At 31.3% G+C, this 21,053-nt stretch overlaps 2 protein-coding genes across 3 annotated transcripts in view; one reads left to right on the top strand and one right to left on the bottom strand.

Moving 5' to 3' along the window:
* Nucleotides 1–6,455, bottom strand: part of LOC134693574 (nucleoprotein TPR-like) — an 80,801-nt gene extending 74,346 nt beyond the window's left edge. For both annotated transcript variants that reach the window (XM_063554419.1, XM_063554426.1), the window contains exons 1-2: nt 6,285–6,455; nt 3,160–3,264 (exon numbers count right to left, since the gene is read on the bottom strand). In XM_063554419.1, the coding sequence (XP_063410489.1) occupies nt 3,160–3,264; nt 6,285–6,441 (262 nt within the window). In that variant the 5' untranslated portion in view covers nt 6,442–6,455. The remainder of the gene's footprint in view (nt 1–3,159; nt 3,265–6,284) is intronic.
* Nucleotides 6,456–6,490: 35 nt separating this feature from the next.
* LOC134693591 (mitochondrial enolase superfamily member 1-like) lies at nt 6,491–19,825 on the top strand. The gene is made up of 16 exons (XM_063554438.1): nt 6,491–6,647; nt 7,988–8,090; nt 9,625–9,740; nt 10,289–10,375; nt 10,723–10,749; nt 11,484–11,524; nt 11,852–11,883; nt 12,492–12,530; nt 13,340–13,422; nt 13,719–13,753; nt 14,711–14,798; nt 16,113–16,247; nt 16,704–16,875; nt 17,456–17,555; nt 18,047–18,128; nt 19,266–19,825. The coding sequence occupies exons 1-16, from the start codon at nt 6,561–6,563 to the stop codon at nt 19,377–19,379; spliced, it is 1,341 nt and encodes a 446-aa protein (XP_063410508.1). The 5' UTR covers nt 6,491–6,560; the 3' UTR covers nt 19,380–19,825.
* The last annotated feature ends 1,228 nt before the right edge of the window (nt 19,826–21,053 follow it).

Below are 21,053 nucleotides of genomic sequence, written 5' to 3'. Positions count from 1 at the left end.
TCAGTAAAAGAAGGAGAGGAAGCGTAAAAATTCTGCTTCAAACACGTGCGTCGCAAAGTGGATAACACAATCCCTTTTGTGACATGTGACAGAAGCCATTTAACCATATCATTTTGTCATATCATACACTTAACACCTTTATTAATTAGCCCTTTGATGTCGATAGCTATGAATGCAATCAGCTGATTATTGATTTTCTGTCAAAATCTTAACGAGTTCAAGGTGAATTCCGAGTATTGTCTGATCGGTAAAGTCAGAGAAACCCGAAAAAAGTAAATAAACAAGATGGCTGAAAATAAATCGTTAGATATATTTCTTTCGCCAAAGACGAATTTTAATCGCCAATATTATTATTTTTTCGCAAATTGCGAAAATGGCGACCGCCAGCGGAAACCCTGGAGACAACTCTCCACAAGAGACCAAATGACACAAAAATATACATCTATAGGTCACCATATGGCTCAAACAATGAGCAATGCCCATACCGCATAGTAAGCTATAAAAGGCCCCAAAATGACAAATGTAAAACAGTTCATACTAGAAAACTAACAGCCTAATGTACAAATGACAACCACTGAATTACAGGCTCCTGACTTGGGACAGGCACATGTTTACAGAATGTGGCTGGGTTAAACATGTTAGTGGGATCCCAACCCTCCCCTAACCTGGGACAGTGTTGTAACAGTACATGAAAGCATGTTTTATCAATATTATATCATGTATTTTGTTACAGTTTGTTGTTTCAGAAAGAAGTTTCTAGAATTTTACATCCATCTTGATTATTTCAGCACACAAAACAATTGTTTCAATAAGAAATGATAATCTAGAGGTACAATTAGATTTATGACATGAATGTATTGATGTAAAAGAACTGTACAAAATCAATTATTGCTTGTCATTATACATTCATATTCAGACAGTCACACATTATAGAATGTTCAAGATCCTCTCTGGTGTTATAGTGGCTTGTTCTGGTGGCAAAATTAGCCCTCAAAAATTATTATCATATTAAAGTATTTATAATTTACTTCATACAAAAATAAACTGAATACTTATAATCTTGATAATCATTGCAAGAATATTAGTATTACTGATCTGCACATACTGTTAGAACTTACTTGTGATGTTTAAAAGCTATCAAATTAAATGTACATGTAGATATATTTGGCATTTTCATAGAATAAATAGTTTCTCCAAGCAATCTATATTTTTGTATGATACAATAGTTCAACTTTAATGTTCCGCTGCAGACAAAAACATAGTTTTTACCATAACTACATATAAAATTGATTTAACCATTCAATTTAAACCCTTGTGAATCCTTATAATAAAACTTTTGTTTTATTACTGTATAACCGTGGTTTATTAGGCCAACCTTAAAAATATGTTTGTTTGCAGTTTTCCGACTGTACCTTCAGACTGAAGGGTCGGTAGGTAGGAAAAATATTTTATTTTATCAGCCAAAATACAGTTTAAACAAGCAGTTACACTAAACCAAGTTTCTTGTGAAGAAAAACAAAAACATTTTAAAACAACAAACACTGGACATGCTGAAAAACAACATCAAATGAACAGGCATTTTCAGATAAAAAACTTTTTAACCAAAACTGAAACTTTAACATAGTGTCATTATCCAATTTATGACATAAAATATGGTATAATTATTAAATACTGGAACACTTATAAACATGGAATGTCATTATGACTAGAACTGTTTTAAAGAAATATATTCAGACATGTATGCTTCTTGACTAGAATGTTTTCATGAGTAGAGTATTTTCATCAGAAAAATGTATATATTATAGATTTATAAGACAATTATTAAAGAGTGTATTTTTAATAAAAAAAATAAATAACCATTGAATCTTCCTCAATTGAAAAAAAAGTACTAAGACATCCGACTGTTTTCATATTTCTAACAATATTTAATTATATGTGATAAGGTTATATTTTTGCCAGGCTTAAATGAAAACCAAAGAAATCTAAAGTTTGGGGTGAAATCCATAGCACCCCATTAAAAGTAAATGGTCTGTACTGAAATGTTTTTAATGCATAAAAAAAATTGGCAGCATAGCTCCTAAGGACATGTTTTAATTGAATTTACACAGGCCACACAGTTTGGGTATATTTAATATTGTAAGAAAGAGAATAATTGCAATGAGTGGGGCAGCCCCCCTTATCCTAAAGGAGCATACTCATTGCAATCGAAGAGTATATTTATTTATTTTTCAAGCTAACCATTCATTTTCTCTACATCTTTGTGTAGTTAGGGTTGCTTCTTATTGATTTGGCATGATCTATATCCATTAACATTTCAAATGAGCCCTTCCTCCGTACAGGCTTGTTTACAGATATCCATGAAGATTTAAGTCACGGAGAAGTGGTTTCATCTTTGTCGTCTTCACAACCATTTGTAGAAAATAAGCCATACTTCAAGCTGCTGTCGAATTATTTAACCACTGAAATTGGTTCCATAAAGTCAGGCTCCACAGATTCTGAACCCGATTTGTTTGAGACAGAATGGTTATCGTGTCAGTTATGAATATCCGCTGCATCATCGTCAATGATATCATCACACATCATTACATGTGCCTGAATCTGTATAAACAGTTTACTAATAAACTTTTTTGTTTGTTATTTGTCTTAAAATTGACACGAGACGACAGCGTAAAGTACTCCTCCGTGACTTCATGGATACCTGAAAACAATTTCCATGTGCTTTATCATTAAATGGTCAGGGCTATTCCATTTAAACATAGATCAACCCCCAGGAAGGCATTTTGAAATCACTTCTAGTGGTGGGTGCCCTTTTCAAAGTTTTGATGAGGACAATCCTTAAAAATTTGTAAAAATGCTTCTCTGGGTGGCTGCCCTATTGTCATAGTGCCTTCCTGGGGGTTGATCTATGTTTAAATGGAATAGCCCTCACATGAACGCTTGACTGGAAGCTAAGAAAAACCAAACTTGAAATGCGTAATTGACCCAGACTTTAAATCATTTCCGGAAAGGACCCAAAGTTCCGGATCGCGTCAATAGAGGTATTAAAAAAAATTTCTTCAAATTTTAAGCAATAAAATTTTCACAGTCGGGAAGATTTTCAAGGGTCGGTCGGTAAACTGCAAACAAACAATATTTTAATTTAAGCCTTACTGTACTTACCCAGCTGTGCCAATGTGTCCTTAAGCTCTGCATTTGTAGAAGTTTCTGATTCTAGTTTATTATTACTGCTAACTAGTTGTTTTTCTACATCAAAATACTGCTGTTCTACAATGGTAAAGTATTCAAATAAAGATATGAACATTTCGTACATGAATAAACTAACATTCCTGACGAAACAAATTATACACTTTGTTTTTACAGAGCTCCAGATAAGAATTCACAAATTGGGGTTTTTACCCACCATTTTCTTATATAATTGGGTGTAAAGTGTTTTAATTGCATTATCAATTCCAATTCACCCCTCAGGTTAATATCAAAATGGGTTTTTCACCACCAAGCTCCTTAATGAATTGGTTTTTTTTCATCAACACAATATTGAATATTTAGGCAATATCAACCCATTTTTCCCATCTTAAATATGTTTCTTACTTTGTTCAACTGTTTTATTTGGTTTGGGGTTATGGTTAGGGTTATTTGCTAGCTGTTTTATTTGGTTTATTCACTGAGGAGCAATTGTAGGTTTAAATTGTGTCCCGTTTCAAACCTTTTGCCAGTTTTGTATTTTCTCACAAAAACAGATATGTGTATTCACAGGCACTCGTCTTATACCTTAATTTAATAAATTCGGATACCAGTGCCTGTGTGCATGGTATGTGTATTCATTAATCAACCGTAAAATGAATAAAATTATAGTATAAAAACTCTAATTATACTTGAATGCTTTTGTTTTATTCAATTGACATAAATATGGGTTTTGTTGTATTTTATTTAGAACCTTTGGTTTCTGATGCTTTATCATTTCATAATTGATTTGGCCTTTCATTTTTTTCAACTGATTTCGATTTTGATGAAACCCCGTGTTTATTAGCAATGTTCTCGTTATGGTACGCACACACGCCCGTGTATTTGATGGACGCTTCCTTAAAACACTGGCTGAGTCTTGTTATCATCATAACTTTCCCTCAGCTTTTCAAAAGAAGCCGAAAACTTGCTTCTATTCAATATTTTTACCGGACATTCACTTTTGTTTTAATTTAATGTATGTTATGATAAATTCCAAGCAGTGCGAAAAAAATATGACTCATGAAACACGCTAATTAGATAAATGCCGAGAAGATCGAAATGTTTACAAAAACATGTGTACCTATTGAGCAAGGGAAATCTCAAACAGGGACCCATTTCAGGTACTTGATGCAGGGATCTATTTTTAGAACGACAGTAAATTTCCAATTATAAATATTATAAAAATAGTTTACGCGACGACTTTACACAGATAAGGGTAAATAACGCAAACAGTAGTCAATAAAAGGGTTGAAAACTCATGGTTTTGGCATATAATTGGGTTTTCCGTTGAATTAATTGGGTTGTTGAACCCTGCACTGGACAATTGCATTGGGTTTTCTAATATTTGTATTGCGTGATCACGCAAATACGCAGCTTATTTGGAGCTCTGTTTTTAGTTTTAATTATGCCATTTCTAAACTTTTCATTCAATATGAATATTAACAAGTATTTTTTCAAGTTATAGTATACACACAATACAGTGTGCAATCTCTCATATTTTTAATTTTATTTCAGAAAAAAAACCCACACATTTTTATGTCTGGAAAGAAAACTACATGCTAGAGTTTTGAAATTAATAAGGAGACCAGGACTCCAATCTAACATTTTTTAGGTCCCTTAGAACACAAAACTTAGTAAAGAAAACGGCAAATGGCCCACAAAGGGTCTTCAATACACTAGAAAATCCACCATACCGCATATAATTATACATTCAAAAATTAATTTTTTGTTTAGCCGTTGCCAAATAGTATCTTTAAGCCTAATGTGTTGGCACATCATACAGTAAAATAATAGTGTGATATAAAAGCTCAATGACTTTGTTCTACCTGTCTTCAACAAGAGGCAGATTATCACGTTCTACATGTATTTGTTGCATCTGTGACTGGTTTGCTTCCCTAAGAACATGTGTTAAGATATTTAGTCAGCCGTAAACGGTTGAGCTAAGGAAGTATTTCTTTAGCTCAGTCGTTTAGTGCACTGTCTTGTAACACAGAGATCCTGGGTTCAAATCCCAGTGGAGACATGCGATTTTGCAAGAAAAATCATGCTCTCTGGTGACATTGGCGCCCAACTTTAAAACCCATGGTAGTTAGGGAGGAATTCTAGCTAGGGTATAATACCGGTATGTTTGAGTGAGAGTCATAATGGTATGATGATTCTTGAGGTGGGGGAAGTGTGACGGGATTGCTTCCCTTAGAACAATCATTAGATTCTTAGTCCGCCATAATTGGTTGAGCTAAGGAAGCACTTCTTTAGCTCAGTTGGTAAGCACGCTGCCACAGATCCGGGGTTCAAGTCCTGATGAAGACCTGCGATTTGGCAAGAATCATGCTTTCCCGTTACACTTCTAAAACAAATCTATTTTAATCTCTCATGTAAAACACAGATGTCATCTTTTTTTATTGTTTTAAAAATATTGTTGAAAGTTCAAAATCTAATTCAAGATCAACATTGCTCATAGATCATTTCAAACATATAGTTACAGGCTGCCCCTCCTTGTTTGTTTAGCAATGTTTAGATTATCTTTAATTGATATAAATATGTCTAAAAAAAGAAACAACTTAAATTTCAAGGGAATTTTGATGAACCGGCTGTTGTTTTGTTTCAATTTATCTACATCTACATGTATAATGTTTGCTGTTTTACATTATTAGGATTTTATTTGTTGTTTTGGTCTGTTCTGTATTCTGTAAGTTATTGTTATGATCCTATTTAAAATGATGAAAATATAAGTCATGGATTTCCAATATAAAGCAATTAGAAACTGTCTGTTCTTGGCTTATACTGGGTCTTGCAGGATAGCTGGTACCAACTCCCCTGGCCCTACCCTAACAAACTAGATTTGTTTATATTCATGATATTGCTTCATGTACTTGGTGACAATGATGGATACTAGGATTTTTTTAAATGATCAATACGCTAGAGAACAGAAGGAGCTGGGGCCTGTCATTGAGGTCATTTTAAAAGAAAGATATAAGATACCGATTAAACAAATGATCTGCGACATAAGAAATCATTCCGAGTCTCTAAAATTTTAAGTGTAGAAAATCTTATTTATGTACCAGAGTTAACTCTTAGTCTCTCATATTTTACTTTCAGGTCATCATTTTCATCATGATATTTGCTGATCACTTCTTCTAACTTTGTTTTAATCGACAAGGGGATAGATTCTTGTTCAGAAACGTCAAGAAAATTTAAAACGGCTTTATCCCCCGCCATGCTTTTTCGTAACGGAAACATTAGTTGTACTCGGAACCTCTTTGATGTTTCGGGATTTTACCTTTTCTGACACACCCCCTTTTATTTTTGGTTGAACAGAGTGTGTGCTGGTTGTAAGCATGGGTCTTCCCACTAAGATAACTGATTTAATTGTAAAAGACATTCGATTTCCAACTTCGTTAGAGAAAGATGGATCTGATGCAATGGTAATTTACTGATGACATCTTTTAAAATCTAATTTACATCTATAGAAGCTTATACAATCTGATACAAATAGATAAACATATTATATATAATAAAACCAGTTCAAACTAAAATAAATTTAACATTGCAAAACTACAAATATTCTTTACAGTCAATTGTGCAATAATTACAAAGAATTTTACTGTGTTAAGAGGTAACAAGTAAGTTGTTTTTATATTACTTATTGGTGGCCTTTGCAGTGTTCTAGTCTGTGAAACTGGCCTGAGTAGTCCGTCAAAACTGTCCAGATTTTTTTTAAATGACAAGCTTCCAAATTAGTTTATGATGTCTGAAAATTAATCTGACTGTCTTTTTATCAGAGATGTCATGTTCTTAAACTCATCATTAATCGTTGAACCAACTCATTATAAATACCAGGATTAAATTTTGTATTTAGTTCGTCTACAAAAGTTCCATCAGTGACCCTCTAATCCAAAAAGGCCAAATAAAGTACAAAGGTGATAAGATACCTGTTGACATAAATCAGCTCTCAAATACATGTGCCAAAACCTCTACTGAGTGCATGAAAGGTGGAAGTGGATTCCAGTATAATATTGATACTGATACAAATTTATATTCATTTAAAGATTTTTGAGAAATGAGCATGGGCATTGATGTTTGTCTATATGTATAATTTGTTAGACCAAAATGTGTTTACTTCTATTATATCATTTGTCTTGAAAGCAATAGGTGAATTCCAATTGTCATCCAATGTATCCAGTTATTTTAAAATGACTAAAAAAGCTAAAACATTGGTACTCAGGGGCGGATCCAGCCAATTTAAAAAAAGGGGGGGGGGGGTCCTAACCAAGGACAAAGGGGGTGGGTTCCAACTACATGTCCCCATTCAACTGCATTAATCATCCCCAAAAAAGGGGGGTCCCAACCCCGGTACCCCACCCCCACCCCCTGGATCCACCTCTCAGTCACTCTATATAACACATTACATAACAATTCACTAATTTATGAGAAAACAATCAAATGCTTTAAAGGTAGTGACATTTTTCTCAAAAGTGGGATATTTCCAAAATATAAGACGCCTGTTGTCAATATTTACACAACTATGGTTAAGGTGGTAAATCTGAGATTTGTTCAAGAAAGAAATATTTAGTTTTATTTGCATCATAATTGACTTAAATTTAACCACTGCAAAATATGTATGCATATTCACCAAAATTTTAAGGAGACATGCAATTTATGATTGATACAGTAGTATTGAAACCATGAGTGTAATCTGTTTTTACTTTCTCAACCTACATGAACTGATATAAATGTGCACTACCAAAATTTTATTTATTTTCAGCATAAATCCCCAGATTATTCTCTTGCATATGTAATTGTAAAGACAGACAGTGAAATAGAGGGACGAGGGATGACCTTCACTGTTGGCAGGGGAACACACATAGGTATTAAACATGATATCCTGTTTATCATGTCATGGACATTTTTCTGTTCTTGAGGACATTTCAAATTTCATAAAAAAATAATTATTTAACTATTTTAAAATTCCTGTAAAATTCTAAAACATGTATTGATATGAAAAATTAATTTATTTTTGATTACTGTTTAGATATCTCACACAAACCGCAAAATAATTAGCAAAACAATAATTATTGATAAAATGATGACAATTTCCTATGAAAATGCTAGAATTTCTTGAATGGATTTCAATTGTGAAAATAGTACATGTACTAGTACTTGAAATATTTGATAAAAACTTTAACTATGGGATATAAAATCTGATTAATATTATTTACCATTTTTGTTTACTACCACAGAATGATTCAAAGAAATACCTTAAAGACAATGGTTTTATATCCCAATAATTAAAACAAATGGCTTTCAATACAATAAAATATGTAGTTTATATTGTTCGTCCATGATTTTTTTTTATTATTTTGAAATGAAATATAACAAATTCTTACATTTTTGCTCTATCTTTTTTAAAAACTTTGATAATTGAAATATTCACAAGGACAGAATTTTGTGCAGTTTTCCCCAAAGGATTTATATGGTTTACAATTTATTGTTTTGTTTTTATTTTTAGTGTAAAAAACCAGACTTATCATGTTCATATGTCACTACATGTGTATAATTACTGATTCCACATTTTCTGGAAATGGTTTAACTTTTACTGCTGGTAAAGGCACAGAAATAGGTACAGCATATAAATCCTTTATTGCAGCACAGGGCACCAGATTATTCATGTGCCCATGTAACACTGATTACTGATTCTGCTTTTGCTGGAAATGGTATAACCTTTACTGCTGGTAGAGGAACACACATAGGTACATAAAAAACATTTTTTTTTGCAGCACCCCCAGGATGATTTGTGAACATATTTTATTTTGAACTAACAAAAATTTATATGGAAAGGGTTAATATCTTTCTAATTGGCACAGTAGCACAAATAGGTTCACATTTTCTTATCATTTGTATCAAGCTTTTTGGTTTTTTTCTAATACCTTGTTGGATGTTGTCATGGGAAGCAAATCTCCTTATTTTTCTTTTCCTGGCTTTTGATAATAAAATTAAAACACTGGCACAGCTATCAACAAGTGTAAATGTTGTGTAACTTTGTTTCCTATTTCTGAATTTTTACTCACAAGTTCATAAAATTACCTGCTTTAGTATAAGCAATCTCTCCACACTTTTGCCCAGTTTGAGACACTCTATACCTGTTATAGCTAAGCATATAATAGATACATAAATATACTTTTACTTGTAGCAATAAGTCTTAATGTACTTATATTGGGCATACGAAACATACTTTTATTTCATGATTTTATTATGTTGTTGTATAAATTCTAGTATGAAAATAATGTCCGAGGCTTATGATTGACTGTTCTTTTGTAACAGATATAGTGAAAACTAGCAATCTATGAATATAAACTTTATTTATATTATGTAAAAATGAATACACCAAAGTTTTATTTTCAGTGTGCTGTGCTGTAGAAGCCTTCAAGAAGCTGGTAGTTGGACAGAAATTGGCGAATATTTTTGGAAATTTTGGTCAATTCTGGCAGTCTATATGTAGTGAAGACCAAATCAGATGGGTAAGTCAACTGTAACTTTAGGCAAATATATTTCACTGTAATATGAGAGGTGTATAATATCAGGAAAAGCAGCATGCATGATACTTGACAAACTCAGGGATTCAATTAAACATTCTGACAGACTCAAGCCAGGAATTGATTTTCTGATTTTGTTATTCGCATTAATATTAGAGTATCTGATGGAAATATTTGTAGTCGTACCAAATATTATGAAAAATTGAAGTTTTTTTCCTTTCTTATTGTTGTTTTTCTTCTCCTGGAAGTTGATCCCTAAATATCTTCTTTCTGAGTGGATGTTTTTCAGTTAATTTTGTATGTAGTTGTCTCTGATATATTTATTCAAAACTTTTATATATTTTGACAAGAAGATTGTAAAAGGTTATATTAAACTGCACAATAAGTGAATACAGTTATCATTTAGTCACTATTCAGTGATTGAGATTTATTGAATATAATATCATTATTGAGTTAAATTTATAAGGCATTTTTTTACATGTAGTTTTGATCAAATAGTACAGAAATCAAGCAACTGAGATTTTTAATTTCAGTTAGGTCCAGAAAAGGGTGTAACACATCTAGCTACAGCAGCCATTGTTAATGCATTATGGGACTTATGGGCCAAAATGGAAGGGAAGGTGAGTATCATTCCCCTTTTTGCTGATGTGTAAGCCAATTCTAGAGATTCTAAAACTGCATTTTAGATATGTTTTAGTTACAATTATTTGGTTTGATTTAATCTTTCAACCTATAACTTTGAACTTCACATATCAAAATATGCATTCCAAATCATTATGGTTATATTTTCTATTACTCTGCTCTTTATAATGAACTCATTTGTAAACTTTGAATAAATTTCTTATTCTTTCAGTCTACATTAAAGCTTTTACATGAATTATTTTAATTCAAGATGACAGCTTGTTTCTGATAATTTGTTAGCTTTTCAAGTATGACAAATACTTTATTTTTCATTTGCTTTTTTCAGCCATTGTGGAAACTTCTTGCAGACATGGTAATGTATACAATTTCAAAAGTGTAATTTTTAATCAGCTATTCCCTATGATAATTACACTGTCTGTCCTTCCATCTGCATTTCTATGTCATACCATAAGACAAGATTAACTTTATTGATTTTTATGCCCAATTTATGAGCATTATGTTTTCTGGTCTGTGGGTCCATTCGTCTTTCATCCGTTCGTCTCCCTTCAGGTTAAAGTTTTTGGTCGAGGTATTTTTTGATGAAGTTAAAGTCCAATCAATTTGAAACTTAGAACACATGTTTCTTAAGATATGATCTTTCTAATTTAATGCCAAATTAGAGATTTCACCCATTTTCACGATCCACTGAACAGAAAATGATAGTGCAGATGGGCATTTGTGTTCTGGGGACACATTCTTGTTTCATTTTATTTTGTCTCAGTCTTTATGCTATTATTTGGATGAGCATTTCCACACTTATATATTGGTGAATATTGGAAAAAAAACTTATTGTGTTTAAAACTTAATTTCAGTTAGAAAATTCCAAATTTTGAGAAACAGTTTTGGTGTTAAGATTTTAAAGATATTATGTATGTAGTAGTAATATGCAAAATTCAATTGATCACCAGTAATAACTTAGCCCAGTCATCATTACTTAAATTCAGCTTAAATAAAATAAAAGTAGTTGTTTGAAAAATGTTTGATTTAAGACAGCAACCCTGTTATGACAGGCGCATTATTTTATCTATTTCATGTTTATTTTTATAGGAACCAGAAAAACTTGTTTCAACCATTGATTTCAGATATATGTAAGTATTCTCAAGGTCAATCACTCCTATATTACTATTGTGCACAGTTTAACTAAAAATCCAGTGATTATAATGATTGAACATGAATGTTAAACGTAATGAAAACTTCAGAATGTTTGATGGTGCATACATACTACTTTTGTTTCTTCTACATGTTCTGGTAATTCAAGATATAATTTGGTTGAAATAAATTAGAAAATTAACAGGGGAGATAACTTCATTATTTGCTATTATTCTAACCAAAATGTATCTAGATATTTCTTGATTAATCTTAGTTTTCCAAATATTTTGTATGCACACATTTACAGTTATACTTTTTAATTACAGGGAGGATGCATTAACAAAAGCTGAAGCAATAGGTAAGATGGAATTTATTTTTATTTTTGTAGATTAGTTAGAATGGAAAAAGGATTGGATTTTTTTTTGTCATACGAAAGTTGATAGAACTTACAACTAACAGTTGATAGATGAGATACAATGAAAGAACTTTTATGTTGATGTTGTTTAATAGAATATCAACTGTGTCACATATGCATGAAAGTCCCAGAACTCACCAACATGCTCAGCTGTTTCTCAGATAACTTTATTTACAGTCATAAAATTTAGTGTGCAGGTGAACCATTGTAAAACTGTCCATGTTCTACAAGACCTTTTTTTAAGGGATATGACCAATATTTCAGTCCTTATATATACTTTAAGTTTTAAGTCTGAACCATACAACTTGGTGTTACGAATGCATTTAGAGAAGCCACAATCACCACACAAAGTTATGCAAATCTGACAAATTTTTCATACTTTCCCAACCTCCTTGCATCAAAGTAAAATTTTCAGATACTAAGTGACCAATCATATTACTTAACGTATGCATTAATGAAAATGTAACATTTTTCTATAAAAATATGTTAAAGAGTTCATGGTTAATTAGTATTTTTTTTTACTGAATATAACAATATGATCTTACTTTCAGAACTTTTGAAATCAAGACAAGCTGGAAAGGCAGACAGAGGTAATTAAGATATTTTTTTTTTACCCTAAACAATTTACAATAATTGAATCTGGAAGTTACACGTCTTCTGAATGGCTGACGTTGTTTTGTTTATTAGGTCATAGACATAACTATGTCATGTGACCATGATTGTCAACGTTGTTTCATGGTCTATTACAGTTCAAATTGGAATTAAAAATAAAAATTTAAGAAATGTCTGTATGCGGATTATTTTCAAGTGTGCACCAATATTACAGTCATTCCTTAGATAATAGAAATTCTGGTCCATCAGAATTTGCAATCATCCATTGTTTGAAATTTCTTATCCCACTTTTTATGAACTTTTAAGCTACCGTGGTACACAGACTGTCTTGAAATTAATACAAATGACATTCTAAAATTATGAATTCTGCATGGAAGATAGTAAATAAAGGTTTCATTGTGATTCAAATTTTCTTAATATTTGTAGCTGTGATTTAAACATAAAAAGATCAAAAACAGAATTAAATAAAGGTTTCATTGTGATTCAAATTTTCTTAATATTTGAAGCTGTGATTTAAACATAAAAAGATCAAAAACAGAATTCTCTGCATCTATTTGATATAATAGGATATAGTACATTCAGTTGAATTGTAACCTACTGTTCAATACAAAGATAGCAAAGAAAAGAAAAGTTATTGAGAAATTACAAGAAAATTATTACATGTATTATAGTACATGTGTCCTTTGGAGAAAATAAGACTCATTACCAAAAGATTTAATATAAGTCTAATGACTTATTAACTTCCTTCAAATATGACATAAACTTAATCTGGAAACTCTTATTTTAGAGGCTGAACTTAAAAGTACAGGTTTCCCAGCATACACAACATCATGTGGTTGGTTAGATTATCCAGATGATAAAATCAGGAAGGTAGTATTCATTGTTTTATCATTTTTAATTTATTCTAAATAAAATTCTTAAAATAAAACTTTGTTTTCTTCTAAAATTCAAGTTTAAAAATGTGTTTTCTTTTTATACAAACTGTGCCTAGAACACTTTAAAAAAATATATCATATTAGTAGTTCTTCTAAGATAACCATTAAAATATTAAAACATTCACTGCACTTAACTACAATATTTCAACTACCAGTGTCACCTTTTGTAGTGTTTATGTTTCAAAATCCATTAAATATTGCTTGAAGAAGACTTTTTATTTCTCTTTTAAGTTGGCAACTGAAGCAATAAGTCAAGGAATGGAGAGGTAAGATAAATATGGTTTGTATGTGAAGTTGTGAATATGACTGAAGATAGATCCTACTTCACTGTGCTTATATCGTCTTGCTCAGTCCCTCCACTACTTTTGTCACTAAAGAGCAAAACTTACATGACTCTTTTTTTTAGAACAATTTATAAAATATTGAAAGGAAGCAAAAAAAAACCAGATTGTGTACAATAAACAGCTTTTTGAGTTTTCTTTGTGTCTATAGTGTGAAGTATTATCCTGTAACACAATGAAAATTTTAAGCCCCATGCTGCGCTCACTTGTCAGATGGTTCATTTTGTTACTTTAATACAGCTTCATTTCGTTACTTTAATACAGCTTCAATTTGTTACTTTAATACAGCTTCATTTTGTTACTTTAATACAGCTGATATTTTATGACACCAATGTGCATACAGAAAGTGTATGTGAAACATTGTTTTTTTGCAATTCACTTTTCACAGGATGATTATATGAAAATAGTGCATATGTCATGTATGTAGTTGATGACTAATAGTCATGTACAGTTTACTTCATAGTTGTGTTAGGATGTAGTTTATGTTAGATGTGTGTGTGTTTGTAACTTAGTGTGTAGTTGATAGTGCATATTATATAAAAGATGTGGTATGATTGCCAATGAGACAACTGTCTGAAAGAGACCAAAATTACACAGAAATTAACAACTTCAGGTCACCGTATGGTCTTCAATAATGAGCAAAGCCCATAAATGCATGCAAAGTAGACTGTAGAAAGCACATGAGTATTTTACTGGGTTTTTCTCATGGTTGAAGGCCTTACAGTTCACTATAATTGCTTCACTTCATTTGAAGTTTGGTTGATAGTTTTCTCATTGGCAATTATACCACATCTCCGTGCTTTTATAAAATAGCAGTTCCATTATTGTTCATCTAAAATATTTACAGTTGTTGAATTGAGGATTTCCCTTATTTTCTTTAAGATTTAAAATGAAAGTTGGAGGAGATATTGAGGATGACATCAGAAGGGCCAAAATATTCAGAGAAACAATTGGATATGACAGATTATGGGTTAGTTATTGGAATATTTCTTAAATACACCCAAAATACCTATAGGCTTTGAAAAAGATTATGTTGTAATTTATAGATTGTCTCAGTTTGAGAATGAAGTAATTGTATATTCCTAGAGAGGAAAAGTACTGTCCTGTCTTTTAATGATCTTTAATAATGGGGAAATAACTTAACCTCAGCTTTTTAGACCTGAAAGTTCTGAAATAAGTGATCTTATTTCAAAGTGGTAAAGCGGCACTAGCTACGAGATATGTAAAAAATCTAAAGTATGATTTGTTTTTGTTCAATCAATAATCAAAGTGAAATAATAATTCGCTTTCAGTGATATTGTTAGCCTCAAATTACTGCCGATATTCAGCCTTTTTCCCCTAGAGAAAATAAGAGTTAAGCTAAATAACATTGATAATGATTTATTCACTTGCAAGTGAATAATTTGACCTTATTAAATCCATAGTCATGGGAACTGCAATTTAACCTCTTAACTAGAGTTGGACAACGCATGCATTGTATGTGTGCTGGTTATTTTAAGGAAAAGAATGTCAACATTGAAAGTGAAACAAAGGTAAATCATTTGATGACTGATTCTACAAAAAATCTTTCTTATACGGTTAAAAATGATGAGAAACATATTTTGTTAATCTATAAAATAAAATTAAAGAGACCTATACAAATCCAATTGCACGAGTTGGCTTAATCTATTTATATCTATATTTATGTTTACATTGCTTACATGGTAATCGGAGGTCAACTCAATAGTTAATTATATGACTTGTAGATTAAAATACACATGAAACAAAACTACACATTATTGACCATATGCTCTGTAAATTGTTTACTTAAGACTGTTGATATGTTTGATAAATGTTTTACATTGTTCTAAATAAAATATGATAATTTGAGTCAAATCAGTGACCATAAATTTGACAGCTAGTGCCCCTTTAACATTTAATTTGAAAGAATATATAAATATAAAGTTAGAATGTTTTTTAAAGTTATCTCCCCTGGTTGTATTACTTACAGTGCATTTCACCCAGTTTTGATTTCTTGTAACTGACATGATTAATGAATATAAATGTTCTTTATAGATATATAACTATTACATTGGTACTTACAGTCAACTTAAAGTGTGCATAGATGTTTTTGAAACATTTTCAACTAGATTGGTTATTGTACAGGTCTTAAATTTCAAATATAATGTCATTTTGATAAATGTGTTCAGAAGAATTTTTAATTGAACTTCTTGCCATTTTATTTATTAGGTTAACATTTCCTAATATAACACTTGTACAGAATAGTTGTCAATCTATTTTATAGATGGTAGATGCTAATCAGAAATGGGAGGTACAGGAATCTATTGATTGGATGAAAAAGTTAGCTCCATATAAACCATTGTGGATTGAGGAACCCACAAATCCTGATGATATTATGGGCCATGCTGCTATTGCTGAGGTAAGTATTAATGATTTTTACTGGAGGAATCCCACAGCCATGTTGATATACTGACCTGGTAGCTAGGATACAGTTTTTAGTTGAATCTGTCATGTGACTTCCATCACCACTTGACCAAAATGTATGCATTGTCATTTTCAACAAATGTTAAGCAAACCAATGAAAAAGTTTGATTTTATATTGCACTGAACAAAATATTGGGGAAATAGAAATCTAATGGTCACTCTCCCTCATCAAGATTACGTACTTACGGAACATTAATTATTTATATACTACCCTACAGAATGATAATTATGAAAGTGTTGGAAACTTGTATTAGAGCAGGGATACAGGCACCCCTTCTATCTGGTAAATGACATCAGAAAGGCATGCAAAATTTACAATTTTTTCAGTGAAAGACATGATTCCAGAAACGATGTATGGTATAGACTGATATTTATTTAATATTTGTTTCAGGCCTTAAACCCTCTTGGTATTGCTGTAGCAACAGGAGAACATTGTCAGAACAGAGTAATGTTTAAACAGTTTCTGAAGGCCAAGGCCATGCAGTATTGTCAGATTGATGCCTGCAGAGTGGGAGGTGTAAATGAGTGTGTAGCAATTATCTTAATGGCAGCAAAGTATAACAGTTAGTATATATGATATATAGTGTAGATAGATTAAATATTAAATATGAACTTCTTTTGGGAGGATAACCAATTTCAAGATAAACAATCAGTTTAAAAAAACCAACTTAATTCATATTTTTGTAAATGAAGTGATTCAAATTCATTAAGGGACATTTTAATTCATATACATGTAACAGTATATTATAAGTATTCCCACTTTATATATCACTCAGCTCGTAATAAAATTGCAATCACAGCTTAGCTTAGTGATGTCAAATACGTTCACCTATTACATTGTTGTCTGCATATTGATATTGTAAAATATTAGCTGTAAGTCACAATTTGAGAATTTTTGCTCACACATTCAAAAGGTTCATATTGTGACTCACAGCTGATATTTTACAAAATCAATATGCAGACAACCTGATAATTGGTACTTATCTAGAATGTGTATGATAAGAATTCTAGTAGTGAAATTGAATGTGTTTTAAATTCAAGATTTGAGCCTAGTGTAATATCATTTTCAAGTGTTATGACTTCCTTTCAAGTATGTACTCTAGTAGATCTTTTTAAATGCTACAAATATTTTATTAATTTCAGTTCCTGTGTGTCCTCATGCTGGTGGTGTAGGTCTGTGTGAACTAGTGCAACATTTGTCAATGTTTGATTACATATCAGTTGGTTGCTCTTTAAAAAACAGGTCTGTATATTTTTCTATATTTAGGATTATTTAATTGATAGATTGGTGTTTAACACTATTGTGCTTTTTTGTAATAGTCGGTTTTTCATTCATAGAGGAAGTCAGAGTGCCAGGAGAGAACTTTCAGTAAGAAAACTGACGATCCCTGTCAATAAAGATTGAAGTCATGACAAGTGCACCTGCCCTGTGCAGGGTTGGGAACTCACAACCTCAGTGTTGACTGGCTAGTGATACAGCAGCTTGACTTCTTAGACCACAAGTTTACAAAATAAAAATAAAAAAATTGTCAAAACCCTAACCACTGTTTTGCAAAAATACCTTCTAATGTGTTTTGCTCTTGACAAAAGACATTTTTATACTTTAAGGACATGGTGTTTAAAGTAGGTTAAAAATTTACTTTTTTGATGTTTGATTTTCATAAATCTATTTAGTTACAGTTTATTGATAAATTGGATGTGATTAGATAAATATCCCTTTTATTATATTTTCAGAATGATAGAATATGCTGATCACTTACATGAGCATATGGAAGCACCTGTTAAAATAAAAAATGGCTGTTATGTAGTACCTACGGTAAGTTTATGGCTCCCACAATTATTTTGCATATTGATTGGATATACCATATTGGCCTTGACCTTAATTTTATCATCCAGTGATCAGGTTGAGTATTCAGAAATTCCTATGTAACTGTTAATGAGAGCTTAGCTATATTTGGTTTAAGTATTGATTTAAATTACTCAAGGGTACAAAAAGTTCAGCAAAAAGTTCAACATTTGTTTTTCCAAATAGATTTTATTTATTACTTTATTAGTTGTATCTTTATCATATGGTACACAAATCAACCAAAAAATCAATTTGTTTTGACCCCAGATGACTTTTAAATTGTATATATCATTAAAAAAGCTCCAAATTATCTCCCTTTGGTGCAAAATGGATTTTTTTTTTTGCATTAAAATTGAAATATCTTTTTAAACTCATTGGTGACCTATATTTTTTTTTATTTTTTTTTCAAATAAGCGCTGTACTTAAACTAAACTATTGTAAGATTTAAGAGATTTCTGAAATTTAGTCCTTTTCTGATTTTGATATTAACTCTATTTCTCCTATAAGTTGAACAGAAAAAAGGACTTTTACAAAAATGTATGCTTCTTTTGAAGGCAAATTGTGAGCTTAAATAAATGGTGACCCTATTTTTTTCTATTTTTTTTCTATTAAGCATATAATAAGTTCAACTATAGTGAAAAAATATAGTGAAGTCCTATATTTAAAAAAAAATAGAGTTTTACCTGCGAGGACCAAAATTAATTCAATAGATATAGGAAGATGTGGTGTGAGTGCCAATGAGACAACTCTCCATCCAAATAACAATTTAAAAAGTAAACCATTATAGGTTAAAGTACGGCCTTCAACACGGAGCCTTGGCTCACACCGAACAACACGCTATAAAGGGCCCCAAAATTACTAGTATAAAACCATTCAAACAGGAAAACCAACGGTCTAATCTATATAAATTCACTTGACATATGTCGTCTGACCTTGGGAGTACATTGTTGCTCTTTAAAAAAAATAATATTGCAACATACTAGACATTTTAGATTTTCAACTACTTGCAACAAATACAGATACAGCTGTCCTCTTGGACAAGAAAAGCATTAATGTTGTCACTAATGTTAATAAGTTTCATCAATTCATCTTTTGATATTATTTCAGGTTCCAGGGTATTTGGTTGGTGTTAAAGAAGACGCCATTAAGCAGTTTGAATATCCAATGGGTAGTGAATGGCAAAGAATGTTTGCTGATGGCACATTTGAACCTGATGTGTAATTGAACTATCAATCTAATGTGTAGTTTTAACTACTAAAAGATGGCTGATTGATCTCTTTATATTCAGTCAACTTTAGTGGATTATAATTTAAGTTAAAACATATACAGATAGCATTTAATTTATTTTATGTTTCATATCTCAGAACCATAGATTGTTGATATTTTTCATTTGCAAATTGTATCTGATTTTGATTAATTATGTGCCATGTTACTGCCATAGTGATATTCATCCTTCAATGCCTCATTTTGGTTTGTCATTCCTTCAGTATGTAAACATGTTTCATTGTGAAATACGTAATTGTATTATTAATCTAGTATGGCTAGTGTCATAGGGGGATAAGACTTAGCCATAACTATTCAGAAAGGTCTAACAAATTTGGGATTGATTTTTTTTTTTTTTTCCGTGAAGAAATATATTGGGAGATTACGCAATAATGCTGTTTCATTATACATGTACTCTGTAACAAGACTATGGGATTTTTTTTAATTTTCCTCATATACAGAGGTTGTTGTTGAATGTTATTAATTATTACTTATTTTTATATGAATTTTTACATGATCAAAATAAAGAATAATATATTATTAGTGTAGCTTTACTGCAGTGATTTTAGAGTTTGCAGGTTCCTTAGGGAATCTAGTTCTAAATTTGTGTCCAGAGATATTATCTTTTCACAAACATAAAAAATAAAACAGGGAAAAATGCAGGCTATGGTTGATATCTCAGTGGGAAAAGTAATAATCAGGTCTAGGTCTATATGTCAGTGTTTCTGTTGTTTCATTGTTTTTGATGTGTTCCCTTGGTTTAAGTTTGTAACCTGGTTTTGTTTTCTCTCAATTAATATTTATGACTTTTGAACAGCGGTTACTGTTGCCCTTATCTATATCCTATGGAATTTTCAAAAACATTACAATCTATGTTTACTGTTGTAGAAACTGTAGCAGAAAGAGTGGAATTTTTAGCAGGAAAAATTATCAGTAAAGTGAGATCTACTAATAAGTCAGCATGGCTGAAACTGTCAATTGATCACTTATATGAGTTATTGCCCTTGAAGCACAATTTGACATAACATTAGTTTTCACCATGAATTATTGGCCTATAGCTTACATTTTCCTAAATCCTTATTTTATCACAAAAACTTGTTACTAATGACTCACTTGCATGGTGTCAAGAGGAGATAAACCTGTTCAAAAGGACATGAAAACCTTTCAATCCTTCAAAATTGACTAGTAACCCTGAAAATAAGGTAAAGGATAGATAAACCAAATCAAAAGGATATATGCAAATTATAAAAAAAAGAATGTGTCCCCAGTACACAGATACCCAATCACTTTTATGTTCAGTGGACTGTGAAAATGGAATAAAATCTCTAATTTGGCATTAAAATAAGAAAGATTATATCATAGGGAACATGTGTACTAAGTTTCAAGTTGATTTGACCTCATATTCATCAAAAACTAACTGGACCAAAAACTTTAATCTGGAGTGGGACAGACAGACAGATGAACGAATGGAAGAACGGTCAAATGGACAAACCGATGGATGGAGGCACAGACCAGAAAACATAATGCCTATAATTGGGACATAAAAATATGCACAAATTAGCATTCTAATGTACTACTTACAGTATCATGTAAAAACATACCTCAACATGAAAGATAATGCTAATGGATCAA

Source organism: Mytilus trossulus, chromosome 1 (genome assembly GCF_036588685.1).
Source record: "Mytilus trossulus isolate FHL-02 chromosome 1, PNRI_Mtr1.1.1.hap1, whole genome shotgun sequence".
NCBI classification, from domain to species: domain Eukaryota; kingdom Metazoa; phylum Mollusca; class Bivalvia; order Mytilida; family Mytilidae; genus Mytilus; species Mytilus trossulus.
Note: the sequence above shows the minus strand (reverse complement) of the source record. Positions and strands in the feature narration are given on the sequence as shown.

Coding starts and splice junctions, on each gene's coding strand:
- LOC134693591 (XM_063554438.1), top strand. CDS start 6,561: ATGGGTCTTCCCACTAAGATAACTGATTTAATTGTAAAAGACATTCGA. Junction 10,376..10,722: donor GGGCCAAAATGGAAGGGAAG/GTGAGTATCATT, acceptor TGCTTTTTTCAG/CCATTGTGGAAACTTCTTGC. Junction 10,750..11,483: donor GGAAACTTCTTGCAGACATG/GTAATGTATACA, acceptor TTATTTTTATAG/GAACCAGAAAAACTTGTTTC.